This window comes from Lucilia sericata, unplaced genomic scaffold (genome assembly GCF_015586225.1).
Source record: "Lucilia sericata isolate MDLA Ls3-8-SP2 unplaced genomic scaffold, ASM1558622v1 Contig000118F_arrow, whole genome shotgun sequence".
In the NCBI taxonomy this organism is placed as follows: domain Eukaryota; kingdom Metazoa; phylum Arthropoda; class Insecta; order Diptera; family Calliphoridae; genus Lucilia; species Lucilia sericata.
In genome coordinates, this window is record NW_023994150.1 from 313,689 (window position 1) to 336,547 (window position 22,859).

General features: G+C 30.7%; 4 protein-coding genes across 28 annotated transcripts in view; 1 reads left to right on the top strand and 3 right to left on the bottom strand.

Moving 5' to 3' along the window:
* LOC119600595 (serine/threonine-protein kinase MARK2) overlaps positions 1-12,166 on the bottom strand; it is a 38,797-nt gene extending 26,631 nt beyond the window's left edge. For 5 of the 22 annotated variants that reach the window (XM_037950939.1, XM_037950940.1, XM_037950965.1 and 2 more), the window contains exons 1-2: positions 11,973-12,116; positions 6,935-8,237 (exon numbers count right to left, since the gene is read on the bottom strand). In XM_037950939.1, coding sequence (XP_037806867.1) covers positions 6,935-7,687 — 753 coding nt within the window. In that variant the 5' untranslated portion in view covers positions 7,688-8,237; positions 11,973-12,116. Of the gene's footprint in view, positions 1-2,940; positions 3,293-3,844; positions 4,255-6,934; positions 8,238-11,021; positions 11,065-11,788 lie in introns of those variants that run through there. The other 17 variants (XM_037950967.1, XM_037950936.1, XM_037950937.1 and 14 more) reach the window with 16 other exon arrangements.
* LOC119600598 (meiotic recombination protein W68) lies at positions 8,284-11,007 on the bottom strand. The gene is made up of 2 exons (XM_037950968.1): positions 9,150-11,007; positions 8,284-8,924 (listed from the first exon to the last, which is right to left on the bottom strand). Exons 1-2 carry the CDS (start codon positions 9,646-9,648, stop codon positions 8,284-8,286), a joined length of 1,140 nt encoding a protein of 379 aa, XP_037806896.1. The 5' UTR covers positions 9,649-11,007.
* A 726-nt stretch (positions 12,167-12,892) lies between the features above and the next one.
* Positions 12,893-17,497, top strand: LOC119600680 (catenin delta-2). Of its 2 annotated transcripts, none has more exons than XM_037951104.1 (5): positions 12,893-13,098; positions 14,203-15,185; positions 15,249-15,802; positions 15,866-16,824; positions 16,926-17,497. In XM_037951104.1, the coding sequence occupies exons 2-5, from the start codon at positions 14,320-14,322 to the stop codon at positions 17,043-17,045; spliced, it is 2,499 nt and encodes an 832-aa protein (XP_037807032.1). In that variant the 5' UTR covers positions 12,893-13,098; positions 14,203-14,319; the 3' UTR covers positions 17,046-17,497. The 2 variants fall into 2 exon arrangements, with proteins under 2 accessions (XP_037807032.1, XP_037807031.1); XM_037951103.1 differs by having other exon boundaries at positions 12,905-13,098; positions 16,923-17,497.
* Positions 17,488-22,468, bottom strand: LOC119600681 (ceramide phosphoethanolamine synthase). Of its 3 annotated transcripts, XM_037951105.1 has the most exons (6): positions 22,135-22,468; positions 21,388-21,554; positions 19,362-19,487; positions 18,686-19,289; positions 18,298-18,627; positions 17,488-18,228 (listed from the first exon to the last, which is right to left on the bottom strand). In XM_037951105.1, exons 1-6 carry the CDS (start codon positions 22,175-22,177, stop codon positions 17,552-17,554), a joined length of 1,947 nt encoding a protein of 648 aa, XP_037807033.1. In that variant the 5' UTR covers positions 22,178-22,468; the 3' UTR covers positions 17,488-17,551. The 3 variants fall into 3 exon arrangements, with proteins under 3 accessions (XP_037807033.1, XP_037807034.1, XP_037807036.1); XM_037951106.1 differs by lacking the exons at positions 17,488-18,228; positions 18,298-18,627; positions 18,686-19,289; positions 19,362-19,487; positions 21,388-21,554 and adding an exon at positions 19,666-21,190 and having other exon boundaries at positions 22,135-22,353; XM_037951108.1 differs by lacking the exons at positions 17,488-18,228; positions 18,298-18,627; positions 18,686-19,289; positions 19,362-19,487; positions 22,135-22,468 and adding an exon at positions 19,666-21,190.
* Between the last annotated feature and the right edge of the window lie 391 nt (positions 22,469-22,859).

Sequence of the window (22,859 nt, forward strand, 5' to 3'; positions counted from 1 at the left end):
AGTTAGTGTAAATAGTATCTTCTAAGTCAGTGTTTAATAGCAACGATTTGACTGATTTGTAATACAAGTATCTCTCTATCTACAAACATACAAACAATATTCATTCATACACATGCATGTAAAAAGGTGTGATGATCTATCTACATTGTGTTGTGCATATGTATGCACGAACATCTAAACGTATGAATAATGTTCTTCTCATATGAATAAGCTTTTATTTTAAATTGAAACATACTTACGTATACGTAAGTAAGTAAGTATGAACGTGTGTATTTAAATATACATATGTATGTTGATATGTAGCTCTATCTACGTAAGGTATTTTTTGTATCTGTTAGTTTGTATTATTATATGTGTAGAAAATGTTATTCATATTGGTCTTATCTGTGTCTCATTCTCTTTTTCTCTCTCTCTCTAGTGTTTCCACAACATTAGCCCTTGCTGCACATTTTAAACAGGGATGGAAAATTTTTTGGGATTTTTTTAAACATAACTTATTAGTATGCTTAAAACGTATTTTTTTTATAATTTTAATAATATTTAACAACATTTAATAACAAATTGTTTTCCTTAGTTCACAATTAAATATGCAATACGGTGTTTAAAACTTTTCAGAAGCCCCTTTCTTTTATCTTACTCTTTTTTAAAGAAAGTAAAAGGTTTTTTGTCAATTCCATTCAAAGTGTTTAGTATTTAATTATACTTATGGAACAGATTCTATTAGGAAGTTATCAAAGTGTTCCAAAACTTCATTTTTTTATATATTATATTTGATTAAATATAATTTTTATATCTTTCTTAAACAAAATGGAACAGTTTCGTGAGAAGTGTCTGCAAAAATTAAGTTTTTCTAAAACACTTTATAAACAACTCAAAAATTCCAAAGTTAACATTGATTAAATATCAGAAAAGTTAATTTCGTCGGCAAGGTTTAGTATTATATTAAGGAAATCCTGAATTCCTAGTCCGATTTTTAACAAGTTTTATTACTAAAAAGTCTTCACACAATATCGGATACATTTCAGCACTATTGTTTATAAAATGAATAAAAAACTTAAAATTACATTAGAAATTACTCCACAACTACATACTTTCACCAAGATCAAACTGTCTAAAAGGTGAGAGTGATTCTGCAACAAGTATGTACAACATTTACAAAAACAATAAGAAATTTGTTGTTGGTTTTGCTAGATGTGGCTATCATAATCTGCCTATTGTGTTTACGTTTGTTGTATATGACGGTTACAGATAGCAAGAAAAATATGTCTAATCAGCTGGGCTATCGACTTTACCTTCTAGACAAGTTCACTCTGTTTTGAGCTTTTTCGAGATTTCATTGCAACATTATCAACTGTTACAATCTTAAACTTGAATTCTTTTAATATGTTGACTCTACTTATGTAATAAAAGGTCATAGTTGACAACTTTCTGTTAATCTCACTTTTAAACAAAACTGTGTTTCTCTAGTTATAATTAAAATGTTATAAAACTTGATTCAGTACATCTTCTTTTTGTTTTTTTAATATTAAATCTCTTGAGCTTTCACATTTTATTTTGTCACTGTTCACATTTCTATAAATACATTTCTTTATCAGACATTAACATATTTTGTTTTACCTCTAAAATTTAGATTAAACACTTATTTACGTGAAATGAATTTTGTAGAAAAGTTGCTATAAAACTACTGGAAAAGATTTATTAAAAACGTTTTGCAAATACATAGTTCTTCTACTTTCTTTAAGAACATAAAACCAGATATTTTAAAAACATGTAGTTTCATAATTTGTTTTCATTTCCATCCCTGCTTTTGTACGCAGTATCATCACTCAATATACTATTTATTTATTGTCACTTGTTTATTTTTTGTTGTTATTTATTTACATTCATACATACATTCATGTGTACGTTATACATATATCGTAATGTATATTTGTATATTTAAGTGCGTACAATTTTAACATTAAAATTTCTTTCATAAAATTCTTAAGCCAATTAATTACTTTTTCATGGTTGATATTTTATTAATTATGTATTCTCTCATTTCACTCAATGCAAATTATGGCAAATAACTGTTATTTGCCACAATATTTATGTATGTGGGATAAATTATGCGAAAGAAAATGTATGGCTTTATTTTTTCGCAAATTTTCAAAATGTTAGTTTTTAAACGTAATAAGGCCATTGAGCTTTAAGTCATATATGGTACCAGGTTGGTATTTCTACTTCCCTTTTCTTAATTGTAGTTATAAATAAATTGTAATAGTTCCCAGCAGTTTAACTAGGAGTCAATGTATCTTGTTTTTGTATTACAAATGTCTAACTAATTGATTGACATAAATTTAGTTCATTTTGGGTCATTTGTCAAGTATTTGTACAATTTAGAGAAAAACGTAAACTTTAGTTAAGTATGTATAAGTAAAGCAAAGAACAAGTTTAGTTTCCTAAGTAATGTAGAAAGAAATAGATCCAAACATTTCCCTTAAAAGCAGTTCTTTAGACCTCCCAGAGTAATCCAATAATTTGCAAATTTTTTAGTAGCTGTAGGTTGTCTCCTATGGAAGTTTCTCTTAGTAGAATCTAATATTTTAGCCAGAAATATAGTTAAAATCACTGCAGGGTTATATGTATTAACATTACAAACACATACAACAATAAATGAAAACGCTTAAAATCACGCATAACTAAACTACTAGTTTATAAACTTTTTTTATTTCACTTGTTATTTGTTTTAAATTATATTTTATGTTTAACATTGTTTTATTATCGTTATTGATTATTTTAACAAAAAAAAAGTAGGAAAAACAAAACAAACGAAAAAAACCCTCTTTAAAAGTGTTACGTAGAAAAGCTAAATTGGCATCACTAAATGAAATCGAGCTTATAAGTCACATTCACACACATTAACACAAATAAACAAGTGAACATGAGAATTTTTTTTACAAGTATTTGTTGTTATTGCTTTTGTTGTTGTTTATCTGTTCATTACTTCATTCGTAGGTTCAGTTTATCATCGTTTTTCGTTTAAGTTCGCGTTTTTTATTCGTGTTTTTTTTTTTTTGTTTTTAGATTTTTTAATACGTTTGTATCTTTTTTGCTTTTCTTATTTTACCCAATTCTTTATTTGAAATCTTTTTTTTTTTTTGCACTTTTATTTCAACGTTCTTTCTTCATACAAGTTCTTTTTTTTTGAGATATTCTTCTCTATTGAATAAATAACTTGAACATTTGCTCATCACCAGCCAACCATTATTATTAGTATTATTATCATTAACAAATGGCCTTTGTTATCTAACTATATAAAATATTTTAGTATTATTATCAATTTCCAACCATCCCATCATCATACTTGAAGAGGAGCTTAATAATACAATAACAATCAATGATTACACTCATCAATCTTTTGTAAATACGAGTTTTTTTTCGTTCTTTCTTTCTTCTTAAAAAAAGTAAGTGAGAGAATATTTTATATTTCGAAAGTAAAAAAAAGACAACTACTACTTTTAAACTTAAACACAAAAAAAAAAAAAAATATCACAATCACAAATAACGAATAACGTATTCGAAAAACATATCTTTGCGTTTCGAACACCACAACAACACAACACAAGTCTGACTGTCTGAGTATAGTAAATTGGCAATTTATATTTTAAATTAACTACTACTCTATATGTACGTTTTTTTTTTAATTTTTTTTTTTTTTATTTATTTTTATTATTTTTAATAGTAGGTATGTAGTATCTCATACAAAGCTCATACAAATGTATTTAACGTAGATATAGATAGAAAGATATATAGATAGAAAATATATATAAAAAAAGATAACTAACTACTAAAATGTATTTACTCGTTGTTGTTGCTATTTTTGATACGATCGCGTTAATATAAAAAGTATTATCTAAGTAATGAGACTTCTTGAATATTAATATAATAATAATTACGAGTACGAATGATGATGTTGATTATAGTGATGATGAGTGTTTGTTTCTTCGTAAGAGTATTTTGATTTATTAAAAATTTGTTCTATTTATTGTTATTTATTTGCTGTTGTACTATGAGTATTGTTATTATTATTTATTATTATTAATTTTATTTTGATATTGTCTTTTGTCGTCGTCGTTGTTTTTTTTTTTATTGTATTATTGTGGTCGGTGGTGCCGTTGTTTAATGCTAACTTTATACTAAAAATTTAAATTGATTTTAGCTGCTAAAAAACATGTCTCAATACGAAACCAGTCAAGTGTTTTAGTAGAGACTGACTGCCTTGCTAGCTTGCTGGCTGACTGGTAATGGTATTTGTTTGTTTGTATGTGAATATTTGTAGATTTAAACACACAATTGCAAGTAGACCTTTGTGTGTATGTAGTTACACATATACAAACGTATGACAATGAACTCGTCGTCGTCGTCGTTGAGCTTTTTTTATAAATTTATCTGTCTCTTCTTTGTGAAAGCTTTTTTTCTTGTTTAACTTATTGAGTAGTAGTAGGAATATGTCTCAAAACTTTTTTTTACCTACAATTGATGATTGTTACTTCTTAGATACGTTAAATTCCATATCCGTTATTTAATACTCGATACTATAAACAGCAGTTGCGGTCAAAATTAAATTGAAAACTATTGATCATTAATATTCGTATTTACATTACACATTGTGTACTTTACAGATCATTAATGAATAATATTTCATATTGATGATTTATATATTAATTTCATAATATGCTGATGCTGGAAAAATTCCTTGAAGAATTTATTTTTCTTAAAGATAAAACCAATTAAGATCAATATTCTTAAACTTCTCTTCCTATTCGAAAATATAAAAAATAACAATAACTAGAATTACATAATTTATACGTATCCTCACTATTTAAAGATTATTATAAACAAGCTTTAAAATTTTTCCGAAAATAAGTTTGAATTTTCGAAAATCTTCCAAATCTAGAGATTATTTTGACAGCTTTAAAGCTTTAGAATATTTTTTAACTTAAATTTGTATATTTATTATTTTAAAAAGCTTATTTATAAAAATGTTAAAATTATTTTCGAAATTATCAATATTTTATTAAAAATATTGAGAATATGTTAAAAATATTCAAAATTTTTAAAGTTCGAAATTCGAAAATGTAAGAAATTTTCCATAAATAAAATTAAAAAATTATTTTATGAAACTTTATAATTATTAGAAAAGATTATGTCTTTTTTTGGGCTGCGCTATTAATTTGTTCACTGCTGTTGTATGTATGTGCTAGTAAACTAAAAACCTTTGTTTTTATTTTCTCTCTTATTTTCATGCACTTATAGAAATTAATTTAATGGACAGTGTTGCCAAACACACAAAGAAATTACATTCAAAAATTGAATTTAAATGAAAGCGGTAACATCTTTATTTTTGATTTTTTAAAAATTCACTTCATATCATCTAGATTTAAATTTGCTGTTTTCGATTAAAAGTTTTAATACAAAGAAAAATACTTAATCGGTTTATTTATAACTAGTTTTAACTAAAAGCATTGTACATTTTTTAAAAAGCAAACAAAATATTGCACTGATTTTATTTTATAAATCTAACGTTAAAGATCTTTAAGACTTTAATTCATGATTGAAATTTAATTTATACTAAAATCTTTTGTAAGATAAATTTTACCCATTTTTCTTATAAACACCAAAAAATCGGTAATACTGTTTAAAAAGAGCACAAGTAAAAATTGCTCTCATTTTCTGTTTCATTGAAAAATGTTTATAGTTAAGCTATTCTTATAACGTGACAAATAGTAATTAAATTAATTATTCAATAAAAAGCTTTTGAGCATAACAAGTTTATTACTATTCAAACAAGTTATAAACAAATTCAATACAATTTTATTAGCTTTTATACTCAACTACATAACTCACTCTCTCAGCTTTTTTAATCCTTTATGTTAAGAGTAAACCCTAAGCTTAATGTGAAAATATAAATGATCAATTGAAATTGATCCCTGAGCTGAGATGATCAATAATAAATAAAAAGAAACAATATTAAGCAAACTTTTTCGGCATGCAAGAAAATTTTAAAAATGTTCAGGAGTGAAATCTTAAAAAACTAGTTTTTACTAAAATCTTTTTCCGCAATGATTTTTCTTTATAAAAAAAGCAAAACTGAAATAAACTTTGAAATAACATAAATGTGTTTCAATTTTCCAACCCTGTAAAGAAACTAAAAAGAGTACATTGCAACAAATTAAATTATTAGTGCACATTTCTCACTCTACATACAACATTCATATGTACGTTGTTGTATCATTACTTACATACATTGTATTTATGTATGTTAATAGTTTTGTGTTTATTACAACATCATCAAACAAACGTTCATAATTTTAACTTGTGCTTTTTCTTGTTTTGTTTATAGTGTATGTAAACAATATTTAAAAAAAATAGTATAATTTTTTTAATAAATGAAATATTATACAATTTTACATCGTATTTAACCCAAAACTTTTTAGTATATTGCCAAAACTTTTAATTAAATCTAAACTTTCTCTCATACACTTTTTAAAAATTATAGTTTAAAAAATGAGAAGAAAATAGAGATCAACTACTTTACTATTTTTTGAAATTTCGGGTAATTTTGTTGAAGTTGGAAGAAAAGAAATTATATAGCTTATTTTGCAGGACATTCCAATGTTACCCTAGTAGTCAGTATTTTATATAAACTCACAACAAATGGTTAATTTTATTAAGATCACACTAAAGGGGTCAATAATGTATATATGGAGATAATATCTTCGAAGTCTTCGTTTGTAATCGTATGACAACTGCACTACAATTAAATATGTTTCGCAAATTTGTCCAATACAAACTTTTCAAAAATAATTATTTGCCTTGTTATTATAATTTTCTCGGAAATTCTTTGTATTAATCTCTAAAGTAAATAAATTTATGTATAATTATAACTTACCTTAGCTGATGATGAAGTTCTTTGTTTTAATGCTGCCGCCGTTGAATTTGAATGACCGCTAACAACATTTTTACCTATGATTGATGCTCCGCCGCTACTAACTACGGCATTACCACCACCACCGCCATGATGATGATGGTGATGATGATTAGATGATGCCGAACTGGAGGAATTTATAACGGCTGATGAACGTGAACCGTCTGTTACGGAATTTGCTCCGGCATGGCAATGATGGGATTGCGATTGGGAGGATTGTGACGGTGTTGTCGTGTGGTGTTGCTGTTGTTGCTGCTGTTGATACGAACTGTTGTTTTGTGTCTGATTTGCATTTGCTAGAGTTGTCGATACAATTGAAGTGCAAGTGGCCGCGTTATTGGGTGGTGTTACAGTATTGGCAACGGTTGTTGTTGTGGTGACAGTCGTAGAAGGCAGTACAATGGTGTTTGCGTTTGTAGAATCATGTTGCTGTTGATGAGTATCCTGTACCGATTGCACTGAACTATTGACACTATGATGTTGTTGCTGTTGTATAGTCGATTGCGACGAACTCGATTGTTGTTGCGCTGTTTGCTGTTGTTGCGACGTTGCCGCATTTGTCGTTGGGGTTGTTGTGCCATTCGTAGTTGTACTGACGCTGTGTCCTGATGTTATAGATGATGTGAGCTTTGACGTTGCATTGCCATCATTGGCTACACTATCGGCGGGCAACGACTCAGGAACTGTTTGTAATGTCGTGCGCATTGTTGTTGACATTATTTTTAATTCATTCGTCGTCTTAATTACATATACATATACAAATTGATTAGTTGATTATGTCAAACGGGATTTACTTTCTAAATATTGTTTGTGTCTTGTCTTGTTTTGCCTTTCGTTCTTGCTTTCTTAACGAGATTTGGTTGGTACTATAAAGAGCGAACGAATGTAGTGATATCGGTTGCGTTTTGCGAATTAGGAGGGGATATTTATTATGATTTCCAATTATCTTAAAATACTTTACAAGCAGAGAAATATGCTTAGCCAATACAAGAGGTTAGTTTCTTATATATTCCATATCTATCCCCAACATTTAGTGGAAATGCAGTATTGTTTTAGTTTCTGTATATTTTTCTACTTCTCTATACTATAATAAGTACTTTATGTTTAGTTATTTATTTTATTTATGTTTTACTTTAAATTCATTTTAACACAACTCGATTCTTTAACGTAAAGCAGATGCAGATGCAATATATGTCTGTGTAGCTCAAGAAATCTCCGAAAAAGGTAACAAAACTATACACCAAATCCAAAAAATAATTTCAAATGTCTGAAATGAGATAATAAATAATTTACAATTAAATATACATTTAGATTTATAAGACTATTTGTCTCTTTATTTTGTTGACAATGTAATCGCTTATAAATAAATTCAACATATTTGCAGACATATTATCAATTTTAACTTTACACTGCAGGCTACGAAGAATCAACAACTCAGTGTAAATTTCATGGTCTATATAGGGACGACGTAAAAGTGATTCAATTTTATTATAATCATTTCCTGCTAATGGTTCTGTCTGAGTCATTAAGTGACTGATATCAGAAGGATGTATGCCCAACCATTTTAATTGAGGACATGTTAGATTATTTGCATTAAGGCTTTGAGCCATAGAGCCGTAGCGATAAATAAGCATAATTTCAATGCCAAATGGATCACCATCAACCAATGCATAAATAGCCAAATGATTTTCTGTCCATAATTTGTGTAAAATCCATCTGGTGCTGATATCAGGATAACCTCGTGCTGTTACCAATATTATGCTGCCATTTAACATTGAGAATATACCGTTTACTATAAGATTTTCAAAGACGGTGTCCTTTTCAACAACCAATACAAATTTGGCCGTTGTTACAAACTTGTCTATATACGTGAAATTTGGTGGCATCAAAGTTGGTCCCTTAAATACATCACAGTCGATGACGTCGCCATTACTCATATGCACAAGTAAAGGTCCTACAACAAATTGGAATTTGGTTAAGTAGTGAGGCCTTATTTTTGATTATAAAAATATGTATTCACCTCAGGAATTGTATGTGAATTACAAAAATTTATGCGTTATTTACTATTGGTTTGACATTTAACAAAAATACACACAAATACTGTAGTGAATTTATTTTTTTTCAATTGAAATTTATAAAGTTCAAAGTTAAATTCTATTAAGCATTCTTATATAGCTACCTGATATAAAACATTTTCCGGCTGCAAATATTCCCAAATTCCACGATGTTGTACCTAAAGCCTGACAAACATCATTGACAGCACATTGTATTTGCAATGTTGTGCATTCAATATTAACATTCCTATAGTACAGTTGACGGTAAGTACAATGGCTCCGAGACAGAAATAGATCATGTACTTCAGCTAGAACATATAAAAACGATGCAAATCTTTTTCTACTACATAAACGCCCGTAATAAAGCTTATCTAATGATAATGTTGTTGCTGATACTAATGATCTTCCTAGTGTTGATGTTGTTATTGCTGTTGTTTGTCGTTCATTGCCGCATGTATAAAATGTATTACTATTATCGTTTACTTCAAGTTCATTGTTGTTGTTATTGTTATTGATATTTCTATTGTTGACATTAGAGTTATTTAAGCAAATTTCCGTTTTATATCCTTGTGACAAAAAATCGTTTAATAACAATGTGATCAAATTTTCAATTTTATTTAACATTTTATATACATTAAGAGGTAATGAACATGAAAACAGATTTTAAGAAATGCTGAATATACCGTTATATTGTCAATACAGTACATGACTGCTATTTAGGAACAAATTTCTTATTTTCTATAAACATCTACATTAAAAGAGATAAATATCTACCACTAAAACGATAAACTAATTAGGCAATCATATACATACATATGTAATCTATATTAAAGTAGACAACTGAAGTGAGAAGGAGGTATTTTAATTAAAAAATATAACAAATCATAACAAAAATCTGTAGATGGGTTTCAACAGTGGAAAGTCTTTAAAACTCATATTAAAGTTTATATCCAAAATTGACTGTCTCTGAAAAAGTAGCCGCCACTGTACATATGCATAAATATTGAAGTTGCCAGACTGCATTTATGATATTGCAATAGTATTAATTAAACTTGACTTAAAATATGTCAAAAATTATGTTAACTAAATTTTGGAATTGAAAAAATATAAAACAGGAAATTGTTTTGAAAGTTATTCTATTGAATTTGAATTTAGATATTTTAAGTCCATTAATGTTAATGTTTCAGAAACTATTCAAAAATTATTCAACGATATAGGTACCTACTTAGACCTACTGAAACATTTCCCTTTTAGTAACCAATAAAATGGAATTACCTAAATAATTTCCAAAATTTCGAAAACTTTTATAACTGGCCCAAGCCTATATATAAGAAAAAATAATCGGTTCATTCGTTATTTAAGAATTTTGCAATTTTAAAATGCAATTAGTCAACCAAATTAAATAGGATTAACGAATAAGATTACTCAATTGAACCTCCTAATTTTAAACAAAACGTAAAGCTAAGTACATACCTATTAACAATCTATTTTTAAACTATCAATTAACCACAATCGAAATATAAATATACTTTCAAAAATCAAGTAGTTAAATTCAACTCTATGGAAAAATCTTTAAGAGTTATCGATTATTGATACACCCTAATAAACACATGTTTTTTACAAAAATATATACATAAATTAACTGGGTAATGGTTTATTAAGAACTTTTCAAATATGTATGTTCCAGACACAACAATTGTTTGATAAACCGGATTTATTATTTAGAGGAGTATATTTTCTGGGCCAAGATAAAAGGGATTTTCTTCAAAAAGACATGAAATTTCGAGCATTTGAGTTGACATCAATATATTTTTAGAAGAGAGAGAAGAGGGAAAAGAGACAAAAAGAAATCGTCGTGATTATTGTACCGACCGACATAGCAGACATGTACCTCTACTACATCTTGCTGTTTGTTTGTTGTATGTATGACCCAAATAAATAAATACATTTATTTGTTTTAACAAAAATAGAAAACTTTTTAACAAATCTTTACTTACTGTGCTGCTTGTATTTAATAATTTTTATATTTAGAAAAATAAACGATATCTGTCTGACTTTTTTCTTTTTTTTTTCGTTAATTGTTTTCTAACTTCTTTTTTTGCAATAATGTTTTCTTAATTTTTTCTTTTTATTTTTTTGGATTTTCTTTTATTAAACAAAAAGCTGAAATAAAACTATCATCATTGGTTCGGGTCGTTGTATACACACAATAAAAAAACACACAACTACACAATTTATAACGTCAACGAATGGTTAAGAAGAAAATGAAACGTAATAATTTTCTTTCTTTTTTTTTTTTTTTGTTACTTCACCATCACACGAAAAACCGAGGTAGTTTGCTATTTAACAAAAAAAGAGATATCACCACTTAATAATTTTCAAAGTACTTTTTATAATCGATGGTTTATATGTATTTTATTTAATATCTTTTAGTACACGACGAATTGATTAAAACACTTTTTGATTGTTATTTAAGTTAGTTTGTTTCTGTCATTATCATGAGTGTCCAGAACGAGTAGTGACCTAATCCATAGTAATATACCAACCACCATTAACTATTTTCGATGGGGACTTTTGCACAAAACGATTTGATAACTTTAATAAAAACTTTTCATAGCCGCATAGCAGCCAAGATTTATTAATAATACAAATTTTACACCAGATATGATGAAGAAAATATGTATATGGTTATAAGTATATATATACATCCATAGTTCGATATATATACATATTTATATATGCATATTTATATATACATACGTACGTATGTATGTAGGTGTATATGTGAAAGAGCCTCTGTAGATTGCAAGTTTTCAAGATTGTGTGTGTGTGTGCTAAGAAAAACCTTGGTTGTAGTTGTAGTCGGGGTTCCGATTTTTTCTTTTCAGTTTTTCCGAGGTATTTTTGCAAGTTTTCATAAATTTTATTTTAATTAACACTTCACTTACATTAGATCTTAAGCGTTAAACAAAATTCTAACAAATTTTTATATTTATTCACTTTTAAACTATGACTTTTCCGTACGCACACTGAGAAATTCTCCACTTCACAGTAAAGCATCCGCCATATTTGATTTTCATGTATTCGTAAAGTGTTGGTAACCAGTGTTGCCACAAAACAACCACTCTCACACAAAATATTTGCTAAAATATGGACAATCAGAAAAATATTTAATTGTGTTACCATATCATAAACAGAGTTGTATTTAAGGAGTTTTTTACAATACATTACACGTTAAAATAATTGTTACATTTTTGTAAGAATATAATAAAAAAATAAAAATAAATATTCCCAAATAATTTCTATTCTGATGAAAATTCAATATAAATCTTATGCATTTATTAATCGTTAGATTAATAATCTAAAATAATAATAATTGATTTTGAAAATAAAAAAATTAAAATTTTTTTTTTGTTTTATTTATTTTTGAGATTTGGAGTAACAAAACTTCAAAGTTAAATTTTAACACATAAAACGGTAACCCAAAATATTTTGATATGCAAAATCTGCATTATTATAAAAACCGTTATTGAGTACATCTTTGCGCTAAAGACCGGCTTTCCGAAAATTGTATATTAAGAGAAAAACAAAGTTTGTTTTTAATATATATATAGTATATATTATATACATATGTATAAGAAAAAAGTATTGTTTCGTTATTGTGAAACAGCCAGAAAGTATAGTTAGCAATTGCAATATAAAAAAGGTGAAATTTTTCTGTTTAAGAACAGGATTCGAACACGTAAACTCGAGTCTTAATTAAATTTATTCGGTTTTTATAGAATAAAAAAACTTTGCAAGATTGCCATATTGTTACAAATGTAAAATTTCTTTGTGCTGTGTGAGACTCTCTGCCAACTGTCATCTATTTGACATTTTTAGTGAACAGTAACTAGCGTCTCAATTTTTTTCTTTGTGTACTTTTTGAAGAGACTAATACATAAATTTATAAAGAAAGAAAACAAAAAATAGCAAAAAAAATATTGAAAATGGACGAGATATGTTTTTGAAGATATATTGATACAAAATTGAGAAAAAATTGCAGAAAATAAATTGCAAAGTAGTTTTAAATGTGTAAGTATTATTAATTGGAAAACATCGCCGTGTCTACATACTATATGTATTCATGTATGTATATAAATGTATATACATATGTACAGGTGCGGTCAAAACAATAGCTAATCGTAGTGAAAGTTAATTGCAAATTCTTTTACTATTCAATTGAAAATCAAAAAAGAAATCTATCCTTTGGACACAAAGGTTTCATTTATCATTGAGAAATTTTTGTAAATATATAAAACCTATACACAATCAGATCAAGTGAAATATGAATATGTATGTAAAAATGTTTGTAAAAAGAAAATGTTCATGTTCTCGGACTTTTTGAAAAAAATCAATATTATACAACGACGAATACACTGCGTACATGTAAATATGCATGTTTGTAAGTATGTAGTGTAAATACTTATGTACATTAGAGTGGCCCTTAAAAACCATAAATGCTGGTTTAAAAAATGCTTTTTAAGAAACTTTTTTTGAAGATCTAAAATTGTTTGAACAAATTTTCAATCAATTTCCAATTGGCCTTAAATGTTGCTTCATATAATAGAATAATACACATCCAACGGAAATGTATTTCTCTAAGGGCTTGTCTAATGTACATGTGTATGAAAGTATGTGCTAACGAACATTTATATTCATTCCTATATCCATATGTATGACTGAATGTATGTTGGGTACTTTCAACGTTGAATTGTAGAAAAAAGAAAAAAACATTTTTGTGCTGCGGTGGTAAATTTTGCTCGTTGTCTCGTTCGTCGTCTTTTTGTGCTGCTGCTGCTTGTTCTTCTTCAATTTCATCTTGCAACATTTGACGTTTTACGCCCAAATTTTTCAATTTCATATTATACATAGACGACGAACGATGGCACCAAATGCCATTGTAAATGCATTTACGCATTTTGCAAAAATTGCATCGAACTACAATTTGTTAAAAAGTAGTCTCATTAAAAACAACGATACATTTTACTGAATAACTAAAAAAATTTTGCTCAAATAAAAAACACGCCCCCTAACGTATCCTGGAATGAGCAGTGTAAAATAACTCGAGTTTCCTGTAGTGAATAAACAAATATAATTTTTGTTCAATATTCGATTACAATTTTTATTTCATTTTAGACGACAAGTGAATTTATAAAATTTTGTGTGTTGGGACAACAAAGTTAAAGTAATTAAACCGGAGGGAGGAGATTCACTTTGAAATTGAATATTGAATACTGCAGCAGTATAGACAGAATGGAGCCCTCGGTATGTATTCCTGACGAGGCAGATTTTGATGGTCAAAATGCACCAATGCAGGAATATGGTCAGTATACCACAGTGTACCCGAATGCTCCACTATATGCTACAAAAGGCCCAGCCGGTATGTCTGTAGGCCGCATGGGCTCTCAGTGTTCTTATCGCACCGATCATGCCTCGGCCAAAATACTTGGTTCACAAAGTAATTTAACCAGTTCGGTGCAGGAGCTCAATGCCGCTGTTGGTGTACCCACTGATCAGGGTGCCATGATGGCCTCGAATCTGCGGTACATGCAGCCATCGCAATATGAGGAGATGTCGGAATATGGCATTAATCCAGTTATTCCGTTTCCCTCGGAATCGCAATATGGAGAAGACACACCAGTAGCGTATGGCTATGTTTCGGAAGCCAATTATGTTATGCCTTCGGTAAGTGCCAAACAAAACGCGTATGTCTCGCGGCCACCTATGTTCGACGACAATCGAAATGGGGCTGAGGTTGCGAGTGCTATGGGTCTGGCACAGCAGGGCTTTGAAGATGCCCACGATTTTCAAAATAAAATGTCACAGCTTACGATTAGTTCGTTTGGCGTCGTCTCCCAACATATGCGCAATGGTGGAAAGGACGAAATCGTGGACGGTTCATGCAGCGACATTTGTTCAACTATGCGATGGCGTGATCCCAACCTATCGGAAGTCATTAGTTTTTTAAATAATCCAAACAATGCAATTAAAGCCAATGCAGCCGCCTACTTGCAGCATTTATGTTACATGGATGATCCCATCAAACAACGAACTCGTATTCTAGGTGGTATACCTCCCCTAATTAGGCTATTGTCTTACGAAGCACCAGAGATTTACAAGTAAGTCCTTTAAACTTAACTGTCATACTGCATGTGTCGGTGTTAATATGAATTTTATTGTAGGAATGCTTGCGGCGCTCTGCGTAACTTGTCTTATGGACGGCAAAATGATGAAAATAAACGTGAAATTAAAAATGCCGGTGGTTTGGCGGCACTGGTCAATTTATTGTGTCGTACACAAGAATCTGAGGTGAGAGAATTGGTGACGGGAGTTCTATGGAATATGTCGTCTTGTGAGGACATTAAACGTTTCATCATTGACGAGTGCTTAGCAGCTGTTGTCAGTAATATAATTCATCCACATTCCGGCTGGGATCCAGTATGTCCCGGCGAAACTTGCTTTTCTACAGTATTTCGCAATGCATCTGGCGTTTTGCGCAATGTCAGCTCAGCTGGCGAATACGCTAGAACGCAATTGCGAAATTGTGACCACTTGGTAGAATGTCTGCTATACGTGGTACGTCAAGCCATCGAGAAGAACAATATTAGTAATAAGACCGTTGAGAATTGTGTGTGCATTCTGCGCAATTTATCGTATCGTTGTCAGGAGGTAGAGGATCCCAACTATGATAAGCAACCAATTTCAGTACCCACTAGAGCTTTATCGTCTACTAAGGGTAAATATATTGTACTTAAATAAAATTGACCAAATCATTAGTTTCGTCTGAATTTCATTGCAGGTGAAAATCTTGGTTGCTTTGGCACTAGCAAAAAGAAGAAAGCTCAAGCTCAATTGGAACAACAGAATGAAAGCGTCGGTGCCCAGTCTGGTTCAACAAAAAACACATCGGATTCTGCGAATCGAGGACCTCTGAAAGGATACGAACATTTGTGGCAGCCCGAGGTGGTGCAATATTATCTGGCTCTGCTACAGAGCTGCTCCAATCCTGAGACCCTAGAGGCCGCAGCAGGTGCAATACAAAATTTATCGGCCTGTTACTGGCAACCCAGCATAGACATACGGGCCGCCGTTCGCAAAGAGAAAGGTCTACCCATTCTTGTGGAACTTTTGCGCATGGAAGTCGATCGAGTGGTATGTGCCGTGGCTACAGCTTTGCGCAATTTAGCAATTGACCAGAGGAATAAAGAGTTAATCGGAAAGTATGCAATGCGGGACCTAGTACAAAAGTTGCCCTCCGGCAATCCCCAGCACGATCAAAACACCTCCGATGACACCATAACTGCCGTGTTGGCCACCATCAATGAGGTTATTAAGAAAAACGCTGAATTCTCTAGGTCGCTACTTGATGCTGGTGGCGTGGAGCGTCTCATGAATATTACAAATCATCGCCAGAAGTACACATCTTGTGTTAATAAGTTCGCTAGTCAGGTCTTGTTTACAATGTGGCAGCATCATGAGTTGCGAGACGTTTACAAGAAGCACGGTTGGAAGGAACAAGACTTCCTAACAAAGTTCATCGATTCACACAGTGCATCTGCTCATTCGCCCAACAACTCGAATAGTACACTGAACAGGCCTATGGCATCACAGGGACGTACACGTTACGAAGATCGAACCATACAAAGAGGAACCAACAGTTCCGGCCGCAACAAAGACCAGGATCAACAAACCCAACAACAGCAGCAGCAACAACAACAGCAACGACCTTGCCAAGACCCACAAATGCTCCGACAAATGGTATCTTTCTAAATCGAACATAAAAACTTCGAATACCTTGAAATTTTTAACATTGGACTCTAGAACCATCAATTATTAATTTTAAAATTTCACTTTTGCAGGTGGACGAATTCTCAATGAACGGTGTGGCTGATGACACTTACCAACGGCCTTCTGCATACACTTCCGCAGTACCTTTGTATATACCCAACAGCGACAGTACCCGCAATCCGCCTAACTAAATCAAACAACTTACAATTACCCTAGCCCATCACATATTATTGTATATACATATATATAAATATTATATAGAACGAAAGAAAACAGAAAAAAAAAACAAAATTTTACTTTAAAAGTGCGCACATATGGGGCAAGAAACATCAACAAACATCATCTAGAGTGTAAATCAAGAGAAAAAACAACAAAACAAACGCTTTCAAAGTAATTAATAACATCAGCAATTTAAAACATTTGTCAAATTTTATTAAACACAAACACAACATTAAAATAATATACAATACAAATTTATATTGCATAACACGATTGAATTGCAATAATTAATAATTAAAAAAGAAATCAACAAAAACAAAAGAACATACTGGCACTTACAGAGCAAGCCGTATCCCAAAAGAGAAAAAAAACAAAGAAAAACATTACCATTGCATTTAATAAAACACCCATAAATTCTAAAAAATATCATTGAAAGCTTTTATTTGAACGGCGAAAAGAAAGGTAGGTAGTTTCCGGATTATTTAGTTTCATAATAGTGTGGAGCTAGTTCAGACAACCATTCTTCCTTAATAACTGTTACATTATTCATAAAAGTCTTTGTATTTTCATAGAGATTACAATAAATCAAATATTTTGGTTGAGACAGACTATAAATCGCCGAATCTCGATCTATATAGAGATCAGTTTTACAACGCAATCCCCGGTAGACTCCAGAAGCATGTAGATAAGCCACGTTCATGAAATAGCTAGAAGCGATACATTTTAGTATTCTTTCAACATCTCCGTGGCATGAAATCAGGGACATTTTATATTTATTTAGTAAAGTACTAGCAAAATAATTACGCAGCTTATGAGCACGCATTAAACTGCGATAATTCAAATAGTATTTCCGGCAAAATTCCTTACTTTTATCGTTTTCAACAAATGCCGTGTAGACATTTAATAGTGTTATTAGATCTCCTTCAGCAGCTTCAAATGCTCGTCGGGCCACCTGTTTGTGACTATCGGCCATATGATTAGTGGTAATTATAAATACCGATTCCAATTGCAACATTGCAACTATTGTTAGAATCTCTTCGGAGCACTGGAATTCTATGGAATTAAATAGTGCTTTACTTAAACGTGGACAGAAGGGTGCATCGGCCATGAAGAAGCCTAGGGGATTAGTTAATTGACCTTGATCGTCTAAGGCACCTGCAAATGGTTGAAAGCATTAATTAATTAAGTTAATTTGTTTTTGTATATTTTTTCCAAGAGGATTACCTAAAGCATACAAAGTTTCCAATGCCGAAAGTACATTTTTTGCTGGAGGAGGAGAAGGAAAATCAAAGCGTAATATATTATCCACAGCTAAAGTTTTTAAATACAAAATAACTGAACACAAATCTGTTCTACGCATTTTGGCAACTGATCTCTCTGGCAGATTGTTAAAATCCTCTTTGGTATAAAGACGAAAAACTTTGGCAGTCCTATATTTATTTCTCCAACTAGCTCTTAATTCGGCCACAAATTTACTTACCGGTACAGTTATTTTACGACTCTTATTACTTTCAGCCTGAAACCAATTCAACTGCATAAATCCGCAATCGATCACTGTAAAAAAGTTGAATTGTTACCAAAGAAAAGACAGGCTTTAGCATTTTTATTTTACCATAGCTAATACGATCTTGAGTTACCGAATCCTGATGCAAGTCCTTAGTGAATATGACATTACGTTTACCCGCTTGTTTGGGAAAAAATACGGACTGTTTTTCTCCATTAACATGCGATAACTTAAAATAATTGACATTTTTAATGTGATCCATGTTGATGTAATTTTTTAACAATTCTATGGCTTGATTAATTTCATCGTCATCAGCTAAATACACTAATACATCACCATCTAATGGCTGTTTCTGATGAATATTCCTCAGAGTATCAATCGATTTGCTGATATAGTCCGGGCAAGGAGTTTGTAGATAAAATATAGACTGCTTTTGATCTACATCATCGATCGATAGCACAGCACAAGTAAGTTGCTGGCTTTTGTTGCGCTTGTGTGTATTAAAATAGTCGGCGAAAAAATTAGCTTCTTTTGTATTCGATACCAATACAATTTTCAATGTAGAACGTTTTCTAACAATCTTTTTCAATAAAGCCAAAACGGTATCCGTCAAAACATGACGTCTGTGAACATTGTTCACTAATATAACACCATAATTCGTGAGTATAGGATCCAAAAAAAGTTCTTTTAAGAATTTTTCATTTGAAATGTACTGAGTTTGCATAGAAATATGTGGAAGTTTGTTAATACAAATAAGTTACAACAATAATTATTTGTAACTTACATTGATTTTGCGAAAATCTGCATTTTCATAAGGGTTAGCAGTGAACATTTCAGTTTGAGCTTCATCATTATTGTGATCGATTACCGCTATATTACCTTTTTGTGTCCAACCCAAATCTTCTAAATACTAAAACGAATAAACACAACATACAAGTATAGTACAAACACGATCCAATTGGAATATAGCAAATCCAAAGGAGAAAAGACATAACCGAATTGTTTTCGAAATTTTCCTTGCTTTGTTTTATTTGAACTTTTGAAACCCCATCTTTAAACATTCCCACAACAAAAGAATACACCCGGAATAATTGATTGTAGTTGCTGTTCTTATTGTAGGTACATTCATAGACGTAAGCAAAACCAAAAAAATACAGTAATTTACACTCAGATGATTTTACATTTATAACACTTTTCTTTTAATTAGTAGGAAATAAAAATAAAAAAAGAAATAATACATACATTATAATAGAGTAGTAGTAATAATAATGATAATAAAAATATAAAATAAGAATCTCTAAACTATTTATCAAAATGATGTTATATTAGTGCTGCCACCGCCACCGGCATTAAATATAAAGTTATGTGCTTCCAATAGATGCATTTCCGTTATACAAATGCATACCAGCAATATTACATAGCCGCTATACTGGATGGCCTTAAGGAATTCCCACAGTTTGTCGCAGAAAATGCTGAGCAGGACACAATGTAAAAGCGAGTGAACATTGACGATACGCCACAGCCAAGCAATGCAAAAGAACCACGTGGACTTGAAGACAATTTGTTGGCGAGATAGTTGCAGGGGCGTTACATCATTACTCTCGAGCATATTTTGATAAACAGCGATATACCGATTCCAAGCTGTGGAGCTGAGAAGCAGTTGACCCGTAAAACTTATCACTTTCTTGGCTACCTTTCGAGTGGTGGGCTTTAGTTTAGTCTTTGTTGGAGCGTCCGACACCCGAGTGTCGACCATGGGCAACTGAAGATAGCCTCGTCTTGGTGGATTGTTTTTCAGGTAGAAAAACATGCCCAGAATAAGAGCTATACAGCCTAAGCCATCACAAATGCCATCAACATAATATCCTGTTGTTCCTACTTCGGAGCGTTCACCTCGTATATTTTTCTTTACGCGCGCCACATGACCATCCAAGTCATCTAGAAATGTGCGAAACTGGAACATAACTACACCTAGTCGTCTGTAGCCCAAGCTATCGGACGACACTAGTTTTCCAGCTACACAAGCTACTCCCACGTGGAAAAATGATATCATGTTGGCCGTAATAAAAGTGGAACGGGAAAATCCAATAATATTGTCAAATATCGTGGCCAAGGGGGCAAATAAGTAATGATTGGTGTGATCCAAAAGTATAGCTTTGACCGTTACATGGCACAAGGGATTTAGTTCACAGGACAGCCAGGTTTCCGACTCATACGTCACATCACTACGCTGAGGTATATCGGTGGCGGTATTGGCGTTATTGGTGGTGATTGTAGTTGTGTTAAAGTGATAATTTCTTTCTAAGGGATAATTTTGTATACGCAGGTACAGCTGGACATCCATGTATATATAGAAAATAATCAGAGCTATTAAAAGTCCCAGTAAAAGTTTACTGATTTGACTACTTGGGCCCACCATTTTTTGCACTTTTAAATTATTGCGAGTGGCAAGTGAGTCAGTCAATAGTTTTGATCGATTAATCGTATTTTTACAGATTGCCTTGCACTTTTAATAATCGTTACGGTTTAACAATCTTAATACAAAAGAACTGAGAGTGTTTTACTCGTAGTAGAGAAGATGCTAAATGGCAATTAAAATGTTTGTATTGTGATCTGAAACAGAAATAAATAATCCAAATATATACACACTTCCATATAGATTAAATTACTTTAAATCATTCCTGCCTACAAGTGAAACTTCTCATAACGAGTCGAACAAATTCGGTCATGTCTTTTCATTCTTTCTGTATTTGCTTGCTTAATCTCAAAAGTTAATTAATTAGTTGATATAGTGTAATTTATTTATTTACCTGAGGCAACTCTAGAGTCCCTATACCAAATTCTGTCGCTAGTATAGTTATTTGATATTTTTCGATACAGAAAACAATATTATTTTTAGCTTTTTTCTTATCTGAGACGTCCGAAGGGTTAGTATGCCTTATATTCTGATAGCCGGCTAATAACTCTTCTTCGTTATCTGCAATTGAAATGGGTTCATTCATTTTTTACTAAAGTATTACTAATGATTTTAATATATTTTTTAATTGCCCTGCCAGTTTATATTCCAAATTAAACTAAACATAATTTTAAAAATTCTGTGGTCTTGGGACATAAATAAATAAGTGTAGATCGGTCTATGGTCATAAAATTTTCTATATTATAGAAATTTACAACGTTAGTAGTGTTCATTTAATTACATATGTATATATGTATGTTGACTAATTCTATACATAGTCGGGTGTTGTACACCCAGTTGATCTACTTGAGCTAATTGTTTGTCAGTTTACGTCATAGTTGTTAGTAGCAAATTTAAACGTTTGATTTGCCCTTATAACAGTTATTAAAACGGTGGTCCATATGTTTCCGTATGAACAGTTTCTCTATTTAATTTATCCAAATCTGAATCAACAATTAATGGTGGTAGTTATAAGCTAATAGTACTATTCACTTTTTTCTATGGCCGCGAGTTTTGTTCTATAAACAAAATTTATTCTTGCATATGGAGGATTCTTGAGAATATTTTCGTTTTATTAAGCACAATAATAAATACTACATACCTGGCTTTAAGAACTGCACACTATCACGTTGAAATGAATTCATTACTACTTCTTTAAGAACATATAATTATTGCTGAATTTTATTACGAATTAGTCAAAGGTAGTAAAATAAATTGTTTCACATCAAATTAATAGATTTATGAAAAAAATGAAAAGATAACACAATTAGCTGTCATTTGAATATGTACATACACACGCACACACATATGCAAGTACTCAAATTATTTGACAGTTGCTTTACTTTGATATTCGTTGTTTGCCTTTGTAATTTCAAAAATAGCTTGTTTATTAATTTATGTATGTTTTTTTTTTTTATTCTTTTAAATGAGGATTTATTTAAAGCATAATATTTGTTTCAAGTTTAATTTCTTTATTTATTTAAATTTAAATGAAATTTATATAAATTGTAGAGATATTTTGTTCAACTGGGTGACTCATATTAAATGTAAATAAAACTTTTAATGAGTTGCCATATTAAAGGGTATTTAATCAAAATATTTAATTGTTTTCTAACTTTACTTTTTTGATAAATAAGAAAGTAATGTATTTTGTTGATGTTTTCTTTGGGTTAAGAAACAAAAAGGTAAAATAGAAATTAAAATTTGAAATGGTTATATCTGGTCTAGCTTTTTATAGTAAAATATCGACAAATCTGGTAGCACCAAAAATCACTACAATTATAATACAAACTTGCTTTCAAAATCACTGGACAGTTTGAGAAAAAA